Source organism: Monodelphis domestica, chromosome 4 (genome assembly GCF_027887165.1).
Source record: "Monodelphis domestica isolate mMonDom1 chromosome 4, mMonDom1.pri, whole genome shotgun sequence".
NCBI classification, from domain to species: domain Eukaryota; kingdom Metazoa; phylum Chordata; class Mammalia; order Didelphimorphia; family Didelphidae; genus Monodelphis; species Monodelphis domestica.
The window spans coordinates 398,230,643-398,246,283 of NC_077230.1; the positions used below are offsets into that span (position 1 = coordinate 398,230,643).

Below are 15,641 nucleotides of genomic sequence, written 5' to 3' on the forward strand. Positions count from 1 at the left end.
AATTCTTGTGAACATGAGAAAAGCAAGCAAAATAACCAGGGCTGTCTTTGTATCTACATGCTCACACAGTGGGCACTGACTCAAATACCCACAGCTGCTTTGATGGGTTCATCTTTTGGTGGTCCACAATCAACCTTGTGGACTATGACCCCATGGAACTAAGGAAGGGCCACAGGACAAAGGGCTCAGATCTGTAGGGGCATAATATAAATATGCAAACAAGGTTGGGGTGCATTTTGATCCAAAGGAACTACTTTAGTTCCAGGGAAGTTTCTGCCTTATGATTGCTATGAAGAAAAGTCACGTTTCCATCTTTTGTTGATACTTTTTTAAAAATCTAAGTTGGTTGGTGGGTTCCTTGTATGTTCATATTGCTCTCTTTAATGGGCTCCCCTATCCTTCCTCATTGAGATTAGGTCTCTGCCTTCAAAATTTCATGATTGGGGGGGTAGAGGGGGCAGCTGGGTAGCTCAGTGGATTGAGAGCCAGTCCTAGAGATGGGAGGTCCTAGGTTCATATCTGGCCTCAGACACTTCCCAGCTGTGTATCCCCCATTTCCTAGCCCTTACCACTCTTCTGCCTTGGAACCAATACACAGTATTGATTCCAAGATGGAAGGTAGGGTTTAAAAAAAAAATTATGATTGGGAGCTATATCTCCTTCCCTTCCTCTCCCTTTCTTCCCCCTCCCTCCCTAACTCCCCCTCTCTCTCCTCTCCCCTCCCACTTCCTTTCTCAGTCCCATCACTTCCCTTACTCTCTCTGAACTTTCCCAAGTTGACTTGCCCAGACTTAGGGGAAGTCTCTTAAATCTGCTCTCCCTAGAGTACATGTTCTTCCCCTTCTCTATCACCCTTCTCTATCACAAACCCTAAGATGGCTTACTCACTTACCCCTAGAGTTCCCATTATTTCCACTCTAACAACCAGTTCTTCCCTGAATACTGTGTTGATGTATCCTGGTTGTTTACTGGGGGTAATAATTGAGTGATACTGAAGGGAAATGCTAGGAAAAAGGCCCTGAAGGACTCATGTGACCTACCAGTCAGCTCCAAGGGATTTCCAGATAGAGTGGGAGGGGGAGGGAAAACAGTTTCTTGAAAGTAGGACCAGGACCCTTTGTCATTTTCCAATAAGAGGGACAACACACATCCCTACTGAATAAAGATCTGATTGTTAAACAAGTTAGCAGAGTCTTAAGAACAGAATGTGAAGAAATCTATCTCCTTAGGGAGGAGTCCTAGACATCAGGGGGCATCAAGAACATCACCGAGATGCATTTAGGCTGAACCATGATGACAGATAAACCCATTATAGGTAGAAGTGGGAATCAAATCTTTCACAGTGGGAAGAAGAAAGTAGCATCATTTCCTTCCCTTTGAGCTGAAAACACCAAAAGAATGAGGAAGGGAACCTTTCAGAGGAGCCAGAGAAAGTAGAAACACTCTGAGGCCCTTGATTGTGGAGAGCTGGACAGGCCAATCTGGACCTCAATGGAGGATTACAAAGCTCCTCACCTGGGCACCGCTACAGACTTGTGCTGGTCTCAGAGGATAATAGTAAGAAGGGGCCTTCACCACTTTGTTCTCTTCCTTCTAGGATATTTAGCCCAATTCACCAGGACAAGAAGAAAAGACTGGGATTCTGGGTCTGCACTCTCTAATAATAAGGGGGCCCTTAGGTAGCTCAGTGGATAGAGTGATGGGAGGTCCTGGGTTCAAATCTAGCCTCAGATACTTTCTAGCTGTGTGATCCTGGGCAAGTCACTTAATCTTAACTGCCTAGCCCTTACCACTTTTTTGTCTTAAAACCAATACAAAGAACTGCTTCTAAGACAGAAGGTAAGGGTTTAAAAATAATAGTAATAGAAGAATAAAAAGATTAAAAGGACTGCAGTTCCCTGTGATGCTCTCTATTTAAGCCTGAGAACTTGTCTTGGTTCTAGGCAGACATGGGAGCTGCTTACAAATTTTGCTCCTAAGCATGTATGGAGACCGTGGGGCAAAGGACAGAGTGTACCTGTGCCTGGAATGAGTCATTACCACTCTGACTTGCAGAAGATATCTGCCGGCACTCTCCCAAAACCATGGAAGCAACAAATACCACAACTGTGGTCATCAGGGACACCAACAGACTTTCCAAGACTCTATGAACAAAACACAAACCAGATCTTGTTTTAAAAAAGACTTTGGTCTCCCAGAAAATCCTTCTCTATTAAAAATCCTAATTGCCTGCCCCCCACCCCCAACACACACACTTCTTTAAACAGCATTTGCAAACAGCCCCCAGGCATGACATCTGCTTCCAGTACTCAGGTGGCTGCTTATGGGTCACACGCACCAATGTAGTTTAAGGCCCAGATCTAAGGGATGCAGGGACACCCGAGGGTGACACACAGACTTCTCCTAAGCTCCCAAATAACAAATGCACAGATAGAGTTGCTAATTTGTTAAGCTCCCAAACAAGGAGGTTTGTCCTGCTGTCAGTCAGCCCAGAATGGCTGACAATGTTTAGACCAGACTTTAAATTTGGGGTACATTCCCAAGAGCTCCCGCCCCTCTCTACGTTTGACTCGACTCTCTCCTACAAAGTTAAATGAGCCACACTAGGCAGGGAGGAGAAGGTGGTGGCAGCACAGATACCTGACAAGCTTAGGTTTTGGGTGCACGTTTCGCATCCGGTACTTGGCAAGCCTCTTGTTCAGACAGTTGAATGTGGCTCCAAGAAGGCCCCCAATCACCCCCATCACGATGAAGAAACCCAAATCCACAGCTGTCCAGAGGTGACATTTTTTATCAGAATCAGAACACTGAGAGAAGAGGGGAGAGGGAGGGAGAGAAAACCAGGGGGCAGTGAGAACAAAGAACAGAGTGAAGGAAGCCAGCAGAGAGCAGATACGGGGGCATAGCCCTCTAACAGCCCAGGAGAGACAAGCGATAGTCCCTCCCACACTCCCCCACAACAAACAAAACCCACTGCCCCAGGAGCTTCTGGCAGCCCTCTTGGGCCAGCAACCAGCCCCAGAGTGAGATGGACACAGCCACTGCCAAGGTCTTTCCCTGGACCTGCTGCTGAGCTAGGCCCACTAGGTTGGGGGGGGGATGCTGCTGCCACCATCTCCTCCTGCCTGCCAAAAGGGGTCTGGGTCTAGCCAAAAAGATGATCTCCTGCCAGGACGTCATGATTCAAAGAAAGACCTCCAAATGTCTAGCTTACCTGCCTCCCAACACCCACTGCTATTCTGCCTACATTCATTCCTCAATGGTTTACATACTCCCACCCCATCATGCTCTCCCCATATCAGGGAAAATGAACACCCAGGTACCCAAGGACAAACCTTTTACCCCAATCTCTCCCCTGCTCTGCTGGCTGCTTCCCTGCTGCTGCCAAACATGCCCCTCAAAAACCTCACCTGATCTAACTGCCCTCACTAGTTAGCATTCTGTATTTATTTCTCTTCCCTGTTGTGGCTAAAGTCCTTGAAAGGCCGTCCAATAGGTGGAAGGCACCAAGAGCTGCCTTCACTTCCTCTCTTTTCATTCTCTTCTTAATACTATACAGTTTGGCTTCTGACCCCATCACTCAATAGAATGTGTTCTCTTCAAATTTACCAATGAGAGCTCTCTTTCTTTCAAACCCTTAACTTCCATCTTAGAATCAATATTGTGTATTCATTCCAAGGCAAAAGAGCAGTAAGGGCTAGGCAATGGAGGGTTAAGCGACTTGCCTGGGGTCACACAGGTATTCCCCAAGGTTCTGTGCTGGGAGCTTTTTTCTCTATACTGTCTCACTAGGCAATCTCACCAGACAGATGATTCCTAGAATTATACAGCTAGCCTTATAGCCTCTCTCTCAAGCCCCAGTCTTGTATGACCAACTACCTAGTAGCCATCTGAACTGACATCCTATGGGACATGTCTAAAACAAAACTTCTCCCCTAAAGCCTCCACTCCTTTGGTGTCCCAGTCACTCTGGCTCACACCCTCAGCATCACCCTCAGCTCCTTGGTCACACTGGCTCCACATGCTCCTTCAGTTGCTCAGTCTGGTCTTTTTCATCCTCAGTCTCTGGGCTACATCCCCAACTTCAACTCCACAGCTACCTCCCTAGTTCAGGCCTACATCGTCTCTCCTCTGAGCTGTGATAAGAGGCTTCTAATTTATCTCCTTGCCTTGTTTCTTTTTACTACAATACATTCTCTATTCAGTCAACCAACTGATTTTCCTAAAGCCTAGGTCTGACCCTGCTATCCCTGTTCAATCACCTTCTGTGGCTCCCAATTACTTCAAAGATCCTCTGTTTGGCACATAAAGCTCTCTGCAAGCTGACCTCTTACTACTTTCCAGTTTTCTGAAACTGCTGCCCTTCCAGTACTCTCTGGTCAGCTGCACTGAGCTGCTCCCCACCTTCTCTGGGCTTCTCTACTGGCTACCCTGAGCCTGCAAAGCTCATTCTTCTCACCTTCACCTCTTAAGAGTCCCCAGCTTCCTGAAAAACTCTGCTCAAATCCCACTTGTGTAGCCCTTCCCAGTCCCCCCAGGTTTAAAGCCTTCCCCTTTAAGGCTACTAAACCTACGAATCTCGAACGTATTTCTTTAAAACTCCTTGAGAGCAGGGCCCACCTTTACTGTTCTTTGTGCTCCTCTTGTTTAGGAAGTACTTAACAGATGCTTGCTAACAGTCTGGGAAGATATAAGGCCTGGATTCTTTGGTCAAAAGGGCAGTTAGAATTTTTGGACAGTCCTTCTGGGGCATCGAGGTGGGATGGCAGATAGAGTACCAGGCCTAGAGTTCATAGAACCTGAGTTCAAATTTGACTTCAGACACTTAGCTACACAGCTAGGCAAGTCACTTAACCCTGGCTGCCTAGTCCTTGACGCTGTTCTGTCTTGGAATTAATATGAAGACAGAATATAAAGGTTAAAACAAAAACAAATTTGGCCTCAGACACTTCCTAGCTATGTGACCCTAGCCCTTGCCACTCTTCTGTTTTAGAAGTGATTCTAAGGCAGAAGGTAAAGGTGTTTAAAAAATGGTCTTTATGATTGTTGCTCTTTGATACATTAATTAAAATTGATTTTCAAGCAGCAAGTAAGAAATTTTGTTTTTGGGGATGGCACAAACCTTAAACTCCCCAAAATTCAGCAAGCCAGGGAGCTGGAAAGAACCCCAACTTCCAAACTGGATTCCAGAGCGAAAGAAGTTCAAGGTGAATGTGGCCGACATGGAACAAAAGAGCTGAGGAGGGAGAGAGAAGAAATGAGAATTCAGAAGTAAGGAGTGGCCCTTTCTGTGGACACTGCCTCCCAGAAATCAATGGAAGGAGGAGGACTCGGACTTGGGAGATACTATACTCAGCCCAGCCGGGGGTGAGAACCTGAAAACCAGAGGCTAAGAATAAGAGCATGCTCATGGAAAAAGCTCAGGGGTCTAGCTGGGCAGCTGGCTGACTACTCATGGGTACCCAGCAGAGGGGATTCTTCCTTAGACCCAAGGGGTACCTGAAGTCTCTTCCATCACCTGATGGTGATGCAGGAATCACATCTCTGAGGTTCTAGTTCTTATCTAACTCAAGTTGTTGGGAGGGTAACATGGGAGAAGAGACTTTTTTAAGTGCTTTGAAATGAAGCTTTCCAAGCAGCATCTATACTTTCTAGGCTGATGCCTAAGGCTGTGAATACCTATGCCAAAGGCAGAAGCTTGTCCCCGATTCCCTTTTATTATCTCCTCTGGTGTCCCTGAAGTTCCTCAGTAATCATATCCAGGACAAAGAGAGGTGAATTCAGTTCTTTTTATAATAATAATATTCCTGCCAGGAGGGGGTTTCTGTTTTAAAGTCAAACTGAGGAGATTAAATAAGCGTTCTCTTGGTTGTTGAGGCCCCCATGCTTCCAGCCTTATGGTCACTTCACACATTTCAAAGCCATTTTTTACCACTTTCCAAGTGAGTCCCTGGTTCCAGAAGGATGACCCCTCTTCCAAGCTGAAGAGCGTGCCCCCAATGGGGGCCCCAAAAGCTGCAGCAACTCCTGCAGCTGCACCTGCTGATACAAAGTCTCGTTTGTCTCTGGGAAAGGAAAGGAAGAAACATAATGATTTCAGATTCCTCAGGAAGTGAAAGCCAGCCCTACAACACATTCCCTTATGCTAATACAAGGGTGATTTTGTTATGTTTGTGTAGGCAGTTAGGGACTGTGAGGTGGGGATTCCTATGCATGTAATACTGCCTGAAGAAAAGTTCTTGGCTTATGGGAGGCTTTTTGCCAGCCTGGAAGCTGCCTTCTTAGATGGGAGCTCTCTTAGCAGAGCCAAATTATTCTTTAAACCTAAACATTAAAATCATTTTACAGCAACTAATACCCCAAGAGACAATGAGGTTTGTAATCAAAACTCCAACTACCTTCTCATCACATCTGACTTTCCAAAAACCTCTGCATCAGTCTTTACTAATGTAGATATCAAAGCCCTGACTATCTTCAAAGAAAGAGGTGAATGAATGTAAAGATGGAGAAAGAAACAGGACCTCTCCAGATCATCATAAAGACCAGGGGTCTCAATTCCTGGATGTGTATGTGAATCACACATGCACATGAATTATCTATAGCAGGTGTCAAACATGATAAGGCCTGTAACAGGAATCTGATTAATATGTAAGTTGGAAATATTTATCAAAATAAACACAAATAATGGTATATTTTAAAACTAAGTCAATAGGCGGGATGCTGTGAGGTTTTGTGGCCCCAGTCTATTTTCATTTTATTCCACTCATTTATAGTCTATCTTAAAATTTTGGATCATTAATACCTTTACCACCCTCCATGCTTTTCAGCCCAGGGTCATTTCATTAATCTAAGTATTTTGTTTCCTGTTTCTAGAAGAGCTACTTAGAAGTCAATTCCCATTCCCTTCATACCTGTCACTTCGAAAATAGGGGAAGTTAAACTGGATTTTCCGCAAAGAGATGCTCTGAAACTGAGAAGAGGAGAAAACAAATTCAGAATTGTGGGTAAGTCAGGCACCTGAAAATATAAATGCTATAACAATCAGATTCACTCAATCTCTTTTCCTAGACCCAACTATGCAGGAGATAGTAAGAATAAATAGTAAGTAACCTGGTAAAAAGAACTTTTGATTTAGAAAGGACCAGAGGCAGCACCTTGATTCATGGGGCTTCTGCCCCTGGGTGGTTGGAAACCCTATCATTCTAATTTCTCTATATCCCTTTTCCTAGTGGCTCAATTTATAGTTGGATGACCAGACTTATTTGCCTTGTGGTCAGGAGTGCAGATTAATAATTGAACTGTCAAACCAATCAACTCCATTATACTGTGGAGAATTTGAAACAGCTACCTCAAGACAGAAGCAGTAACTCTAAAGGGATCCTGCGGTGAGGAAGTCACATTTTTCACTCTGCTCATCAAATTGGTACCTTGTCCTCTGCTCCCAAAGCCAAGTCCTTTTTTTCCCCTTTAGCTTATTAATAGGAGGTATCTGATTGGTGGGGTTTTTTAATGAGCTGAGATGATAGTTTACCAAAGAATGAACTCTCTAACAAAAGGAAGTCCTTTTTTCAATATCATCATGGGGGAGTGAAGGGTACCCACTTCTGGTCAATACTTGAATTAAAGCCCAGAAATTATGGCTCAAAAGAATTAGTTTTCTCAAAGTGGGATAATTCCAAGATAAACTCACACTGAAAACACTCTAAATCAGTAATCCCATGGCTGTGCAATCCCAGTTCCAGCATAGGGTTTAACATCAAAAGATTCAGTGAAACTAAAATCACATTCCTACAAGGCACCTACCCCAACTCAAGGGAGTGCTGAGTTTGCTCTCAACTAAGGGGACTCTTGAGTATTACATGCCATCACATATGTCATTAGGTTTTGAAACTTTGCAAGACTTCCTGGTCCAAGTGACCCACTGTTCTGAGAGAGTAAAGCTTGTGATTTCAATATCTTTCGATCTCACTTAATGTCTTGGTTCAAGAAACCCATCTTACTCAACCTTAGTTGATTCCATGAAATTCAAATTCTGAACAGAATATTCCAAACCAACAAGAGATGGTGGCTTTCTCTTCCTTTTTTGTGAAGCATAATTTGAATGTACACATTTTGAGTCCTTGACATCACTCCCTATTCTCTCTTCTTCTAGCCTGTCTCTGATAAACAGGAAGCCCTCCCCATGAAGGACAACTCCTCTACTTGTGTCCCTTGCTCATATCTTCTGGGACTTTGCCTTCTCCGTCACCTTTGTTCCTTCCCTAATCTTTAAGCTCTTGCTATCTTCCATGATGCGTATAAACATACCCAAATTACCCCCTACTGTCACCTCAAGCTACAATCTTCTCTTTCCCTTTTCACAAGCTCCTAGAAAAAGCCCTTTATGATCATGGTATCTATTTTCTCATCTCATTCATTTCTTAATTCCTTATAACCTGGTTTTAAACCTCCAGTGTTACCAAGGATCTTTATTATTACTGAGCATCTTTTCTTGACCTTCATTCTTTGTTGACTTCTCTGTGCTACTTGATATTACTGACTATCCTTACTTCCTGGACTCTCTTCCCTCCACAAGCTTCTGAGATGCTCTTTTCTCCTTCTGGCTTCCCATCTTCCCATCTGGCTGCTCTGAAGTCTCCTCTGATAGATCATCCTCCATGGCATGCCTGCTAGCCATGGGACCAAGAATGCTTGTCCTAGGTAGGGTATCTTCTTTTCTCTCTCTGCAACCTCTGTCACAGAAATTTCTACAGTTCCACTTATTGAATTATCCCTGTATAAATGGCTTACTGGTCTACAAGTCAAGCACCTTCTGTCTTACTCAATAATATCCCATAGGCAGCTTAAATTTAACAAATCCCAAGCTGATAACTCTGTCTTCCCTTCTAAATCTACTTCTCCTTCATCCAGGTATACCACCCTACAGCCATCCCTGACTCTACTTTACTACCCCTCCTGGACCATGCCCAATCATTTTCCAAATCCTGCACCTACAACATCTTACCTCCTTTACTCCCCCCCCTCACCCCCCCCTCATTTGACTGTTTACCACCACTCACCTAGTTTCTTGCAGAAGTCTCCTAGCTGGATCTGAAGCATCCAATCTCCTCCCTCTCTAATCCATTCTCTAAATGGGGGCCAAAATAGTCTTCCTAAAAAACAAGTCTGGCCATGTCACTTTCCTGTTCAAAGCCTTCAAGGACTGCCTGGTCTCTAGAATAGAATGCAAACTCCACAACCTGAAACGCAAAGCCTTTCATAAGCTGGCTCCAGCCTACTTTTTCAGACAAAAGTGTATACTTGCTGCCTAGTGGTATACCTAATGGTCTCCAAACTCAACATTCCATTCCTGACTCTACAGGTGTGGGGACTTTCCCCCTTCCCTTAGAATATTCTAGAATTTCCTGCTTCCTCCCTAGTTTAACTCATGTGTCACCTTTCTTTCCTAATCTCCTGGTTTTTCACTCTTTTTCCTTCTTCCCCACCTTCTCTCATTCTCTTTCTCTTCTCCCTCCTCCTCTCTCTTCTTTCTCTCTCCTCTCAAATTGTCCCCAGATACTTTTCTCTTTACATGCTATATCTCCCTAGTAGAATAAGTTCCTTCCTGGGGCTAAAGATAGTTTTGGGCCTATTCTTACTAAGTTCTTAATAAATGATCATTAGATTGGATTACGGCTGGGTTCAACCTGTCTTTCCTTCATGATTTCATAAGATTCCCTTATGAATTATGATAAAAGGCTCTTAGGGAAATCATTACTTACTTGAGGGAGTCCAGCACCCACAACTGCACCACTGTGGATCATAGGACCTTCCTTCCCTACAAAGAGCCCTAAAAGGGGGGGGAAATTATTAAAGAGACTGAAGAAATTGGTGCTATGAGAAACAATAAACAGTGACTATTATAAGGCTTTATAAAGGAAATTGTGAGATGAGTCATAAAAAATGCCACTTATGGGCATGTTATAGGTTTTTGGAGGAAATATTCATTATGTGACGAATGTCCAAAGCTGCCCTGAAAATGAGCTCCAGCAAACAGGCCAGTCAGCTACTTTAAAATACTGGTGGGAAACTGAGTTCTTATTTGTAATACCATGATATGCCATAAAGACCAATCATACTAAAATTTGTGGATTTGCATAAGTAAAACACTTGATATAAGCGTAATCTAATGTACATGTTTAATGATTACCATCTTCTTCTTTTGACTCTTCACAGATAAAACATTTAAATGATAGGAAAACCCTCCTTACCTCCAGCCACACTGAAAAGCACTCCCAAAACCTTGCATGCCAGGGTTCGGAGACGGACGATGCCAGGCACTTTAACACCATTCAAGTAGCATTTGATCTCTGGAATCCCAGAACCAGCTGCCACTGGCTATCAAGACAATGTGAGCGCACATTATGAACACCAATTTTAACATCATGAGAGGAACAATAACAGGCCACATTTACATAGAGGGTCCAGGTTAGCAAAGTGCTTTCTCTCTATGACCTCATCAAAGCTATGTGATCTGGCCAGTTTGCAAAAGAAAAATAATTTATAAGTCATAAGACCAGCCCTTCCTTCCTCTCTAGGCTCTGCTCCTGACTCCCTGGACTTTTTCTCCCAGGTCACAGAAGGCTCTTCACACTGGAAGTTCATGCCACCCTAGATTTCTTAGCCTGGAGATATACTTGGCCCCTACAGACCCTTCCTCTGATTGACTGGTTCCTCTTAGGAATTTCCATTTTAAGCAGAAAAAAGACAAACTGTATCCTCATTCCTCTCTAGGATCCAATCTTGACTCTACAGACTTTCTCTATTGTCACCTTCCTTCATTCTGCATGTGATCTTCCCCTATTAGAACTAAGCTCCTTAAGGGCAAGAACTGTTTTTAAACTTGTCTTTGTATTTCCAGCATTTAAGCCAGTACCCTAGAACACAGTAAATGCTTAATAAATGCTTTGTTGACCTTCAGCAATAAGAAGCCATCAGTCTTTTAAACAAAGGTTCAGTCACCTCCCAGGTGAATTCATCCAGTTGTTCAGGAAATTCACTCTGTCTCCCATCTGAAGCTCTGCTAGACCTCCACTCCCCTGGTACCAGTGGTGTCTTTGCCCACTCCACCTGCCAATCTCCTTTTGTGTACAGTCTTCTCCCATCACACTGTAAACTCCTTGAGGGCAGGGACTGTCTTTTTATTTATATTCCAAGAGCTTGGCACAGTGCCTGGCACAGAGTAGGGATAAAATTGTCCTCTAGGCAATAGGCCCTCTTACCTCAATCAGGACAAGCAGACTGGCTAAGAAAACAAATGTCAAGTTAAAACCAAGAAGCTCAAGGAGGGAGAGGGCGAGGCATCCTTTCTCACTGCATTCTTCGACAGCTTGAGATCTGTGTCAAGGAAGATTTGACTACCTATTTAATGGCCCCAATGCTTTACACTGGGAATCCTCAAAGTTCTTTATAGGTGGCTTTCGTAAGAACACTAATTAACTACTCTAAAACAAGTCACCGCCTTCCTCTTCATCGTGATTTAAGGAGTTACAATTCAAACCAAATGTGGCCACTGCTCATTTATAAAAAGGACACTGCAATCCAATTGTTCAGCTGAATAAAAAAGTGAAGAGCAGGCTTTATTTTTTAAAAAGAGAGAGTGGGAAATACAAAATGTATCAGACTATATAGACTGTCTCAGATAGTCTTCTGGGAGTGAGTCAAAAGATCAAAATAGCAGGTCAAGGACATCTCAGAAAGGTTGGACAACCACAGGACAGAGTTCCAGAAGAGAAACGTGTCTGACGTACCAGGCCCCAAACAAGGGTCTCTGAGCCTGAGGTGTCTGACTTCCTTAGGAAGGAAAGTTCATTAAAAGCATCCTTGATCATCATCAATTACCCCAAAGGTGTGACAGCTAGAAGACGGGCTATTCTATGGATCTGTTATGGGACAGCTCAGTTATTCTTTAAAAATTTGTCCTTCCAAATACTGCATGATGAACAACTGGGAATAACTTAGCTACTCTCAGTGAAACAAAGATCCAAAACGATCCCCAAGGATTCATGTTAAAAAGTACTATTTGATTTGAGAGAAAAAGAACTGATGGAGTCTGAATTCAGACCAAAGAAAACTTTTTTCACTTTCTTAATTTTTTTCATTCAAGTTTCCTTCTACACAAGGATTATTATGAAAAAGTTTGTGAGGTAAAAAATATATATGAGAATGCTTATTATCTGCGGAGAGGGAGGGGGATAGAGTAGGAGGGAAGTAGAGAATTCGAGATTCACTATTCTTTGAAACATGATGGAAATTATTTTTACATGTAATTGGGGAAAAGTTAAATGAATAAAAGAAACAAACACATCTTTCCAATTCCAAAGGATCCCATGATGATATATACAACCACCCCCTCTGGAGAGAGAACTGATAAAGTCTGATTACAGATGGAAGCACGCTTTTTTCACTTCCTTTACTGTGTGTATGTTTTCTTTTGTAACATGGCTAATATGGAAATTTATTTTTCATGATTTCATATGTATAATAGATGTCATACTGCTTGCCTTCTCAAGGGAGGGCTGAGAGGGAGAGAGACAATTTGGAACTCAAAATTTAAAAATATTTTAAAATATAATTGTAAAGTATTTAATAAAATAAATAAAACTATCTTAAAAAAAAAAGAAACTTATTCTTCCTTTCAAAGCTTTAAATTCCCAGAAAACCTTCAAGCATTACTTTGCTCTTACCTATCTTCCTCTTATCCTGGGTTGCCTGCTAGAAGACCGATTTGGGGTGTATGTCTAAAAGTCAAATGGCCAATAAATAGTACCATGAAAGAAACTCTAGTAACATCAGAAATCACATAAAGGATACAAGTCTCTACAACTCGGAACTTGAGCTGGGTGAAGAGGCGGACAAAGAAATCCACAAAGAGACCCACCTGTCAATAACAAGGGATACCTTGATTCATCTTCTTCCTCTCATAGTCATGAAGAAAGTCTTGGATTTGGAGTGAGAGGACCTGAGTTCAAATCCTACCTGCTGCTTACTTAGTGATCTTGGGCAAGTCAATTAGCATCTCTAGGCCTAATTTCCATATCTGCCAATTTGGGAGAAGGGTTTGGCTCATAGGATCTCTATGACCTGCCAACTTCAAACCTATGAAATACTTTGACTGACAATCCTCCTCAGGGTTAATGATGATAAATCATCACTTACATTTGCAATTATTCCTACTGGGAATAGGGGTCTAGTTTCACTACTGCTTTTTAGTGTGGGACATTGCCTGGGAGCTTCCCGGGGATAGCTAGGAAGCACTGCCATCTGGCACACCCACTGAGTCACAGAGTCATGCCCACTGCCCTTACCCATAATCCTCTACCACTTGGTCAATAAAGAAGCAGTACATGAATTGGGATGTGGAATTCAACAGTTGTTCTTTCTGCTCAACACCAATAACCTTTTGCTGATGTCTCTCTTTTAAATATCACATTCTCCCCTCTCCTAGTTATATGTGCTTTCAGCCTACTTTCCTTACTAGACTATAAGCTCTCTGAAGGCAAAAACTACATTTTATTTCTTTCTCCATCATCAACAGCACCAAGTAGCTGCTGCAAGTAGTAAGCATTGAGATGATTTTGGTCAGTAATCCTCTCAATTTAAAGGAAGGACCCCATTCTACAGGATCACCTTAACCCAAATGGACAACTATTTAGAACCAAATGGACATAATTCTGTTGGAAGAGAAGGAAATGCTCCTTCCTCACAAGGGCAGCTCAATAGCTTCTGGATCCTGATCCTGATCTCTTAACATCATTATCTCCAGCCAAGGAGCATTTGAGAGTAGGGCAGGTCTCTGAGTTGTACAATACTTTATGTGTGCCCCCCTCCAACCCAATTTCATAAAGCATAAGAACGACAAAAAGCCCCAAGGACTGAGGACAGGCTATTGTTGTCTCACAACAACCCTCTTCCTTAGCTCATTGGTTCCAGGCTAGCTCCTACCCTAATGCCCAATTTTCTTACCAAGCCAGTGGAGACTCCAATAGCAAACACCATAATCCATTTCACCACCTCGTACCTTCGACCCTTCTGTGTAGAGAAAAACAGTGCTTTACTTAAAAACAAAACAAAACACATAACCAAGTTGACAGAAAGATGAGATTTTCAGATGAATTTCCATCTGGATAGCAAATATGGCAAGAAAAGACAATCATATGAAGGAGAAAGGAGTTCCCGTTAGCAAGATAAAGACCTGGTTAAAAAAACCTGTAATACCTCAAGACGGGTTTGGGGAAGGAGAATACTGTTTGGTACAAGAAGAAGAAAGTGCCAAAGGCCTTTAAATTCCTGACAAATCTAGAAACACCCTACCTTATTATCCATGCTTTCCAGCACTTCCAGGTAGGGGTCATTGATACAACGATCATAGTCCAAACTCTGAAAGAATGATACATGAGAAAAATATTATGGACAGGTCTAAACATGACAGTAAGAAGTCACAATGCCTGGAAAGGAACTGCACAATTCAAAAGAAATGTTTTAATTGGCTTTTAATATTTTTGTAAAATCTTAGAAGTTCTCTCTCTTCTTTGTGGGGATGGGGACTAGGGATGTTGAACCCTGAAAATTTAGTCATATTTGGTTAGCAATACATTTGTGTGTTGTTCAGTCAGGTCCAACCCTTTAGGATCCCATGGGGTGGGGTGGGGGGGAGGGGGATTTCTTAGCAAAGATATTGAAGTGGTTTCCTTCTCAAACTTATTTTACAAATGAGGAAACTAAGGCAAATAGAGTTAAGTGACTTTCCCAGGTTACACAACTAATAAGTATCTGAGGCCAGATTTGAATTCAGAAAGATGAATTTTCCTGACTCCCAGCCCAGCAACCTATCCATTTTACTAACTAGCTGACTCAGTGGACTGGTTAGTTTTGCAAAATTCTTTTACCTCCTTTCTTTTTTAGCTTTATTAAAAGAGATTGCCCACTGGGTAAGAGAAGAGGAAGAGATGTATAAAGTAACTAAAAATAAAAGATGTAGATTTAAAATTTATCTTTTAAAAAGTTTATCCTCTCATTTAATTTATTTTCTTCTACAGTCAAGTTTTAGGGGGGGAAAGTAAATAGGAAGAGGACAAACCAGCCAGTCAGTCAAATAGCACTTATTAAATGATTAGAAGAAATAGCTAGGCAGCTCAGTGGACAGAATACTGGGCCTGGAGTCAAGATGACCTGAATTCAAATCTGGCCTCAGACATATGTGACCCTGGACAAGCCACCACTTCTGAGCCTCAGTTTCCTTATTTGTAAAATGAGCTAAAGAAATGGCAAAAACACTCCACTATCTTTGCCAAGAAAATCCAATAGACAGCACTGGTGTGCTATGGTCCATAGAGTGACAAAGAGTTGGATATGACTGAACAGAAATGTGTCAGGCACTGTGCTCCTAAATTTTGGGAATATAAAGAAAGGAAAATCATGATCCTGGCCCTCAAGGAGATCACCCTAATGGGAGAAATAACATGCCAATTATGCTATACTCTGGCTATATACCTTGTAAATGGAGGACAACTGCTGAAGGAGGGCACAGTGGAGGGAGGAGGAGGTAAGAAAGGCCTCTTCAAGAAGATGGCAAATACAGAAAAAGTATTTCTTTTTTGGGG

At 42.5% G+C, this 15,641-nt stretch overlaps 1 protein-coding gene across 1 annotated transcript in view; it reads right to left on the minus strand.

Annotated features, from left to right (window-relative positions):
• CLCN6 (chloride voltage-gated channel 6) overlaps positions 1 to 15,641 on the minus strand; it is a 34,460-nt gene that overhangs the window by 12,050 nt on the left and 6,769 nt on the right. The window contains exons 3-13 of the mRNA XM_001364002.4: positions 14,353 to 14,418; positions 14,005 to 14,070; positions 12,853 to 12,919; positions 11,262 to 11,368; positions 10,251 to 10,377; positions 9,762 to 9,829; positions 6,912 to 6,970; positions 5,933 to 6,065; positions 5,123 to 5,236; positions 2,641 to 2,807; positions 2,018 to 2,144 (exon numbers count right to left, since the gene is read on the minus strand). Of these exons, the coding sequence (XP_001364039.1) occupies positions 2,018 to 2,144; positions 2,641 to 2,807; positions 5,123 to 5,236; positions 5,933 to 6,065; positions 6,912 to 6,970; positions 9,762 to 9,829; positions 10,251 to 10,377; positions 11,262 to 11,368; positions 12,853 to 12,919; positions 14,005 to 14,070; positions 14,353 to 14,418 (1,101 nt within the window). The remainder of the gene's footprint in view (positions 1 to 2,017; positions 2,145 to 2,640; positions 2,808 to 5,122; positions 5,237 to 5,932; positions 6,066 to 6,911; positions 6,971 to 9,761; positions 9,830 to 10,250; positions 10,378 to 11,261; positions 11,369 to 12,852; positions 12,920 to 14,004; positions 14,071 to 14,352; positions 14,419 to 15,641) is intronic.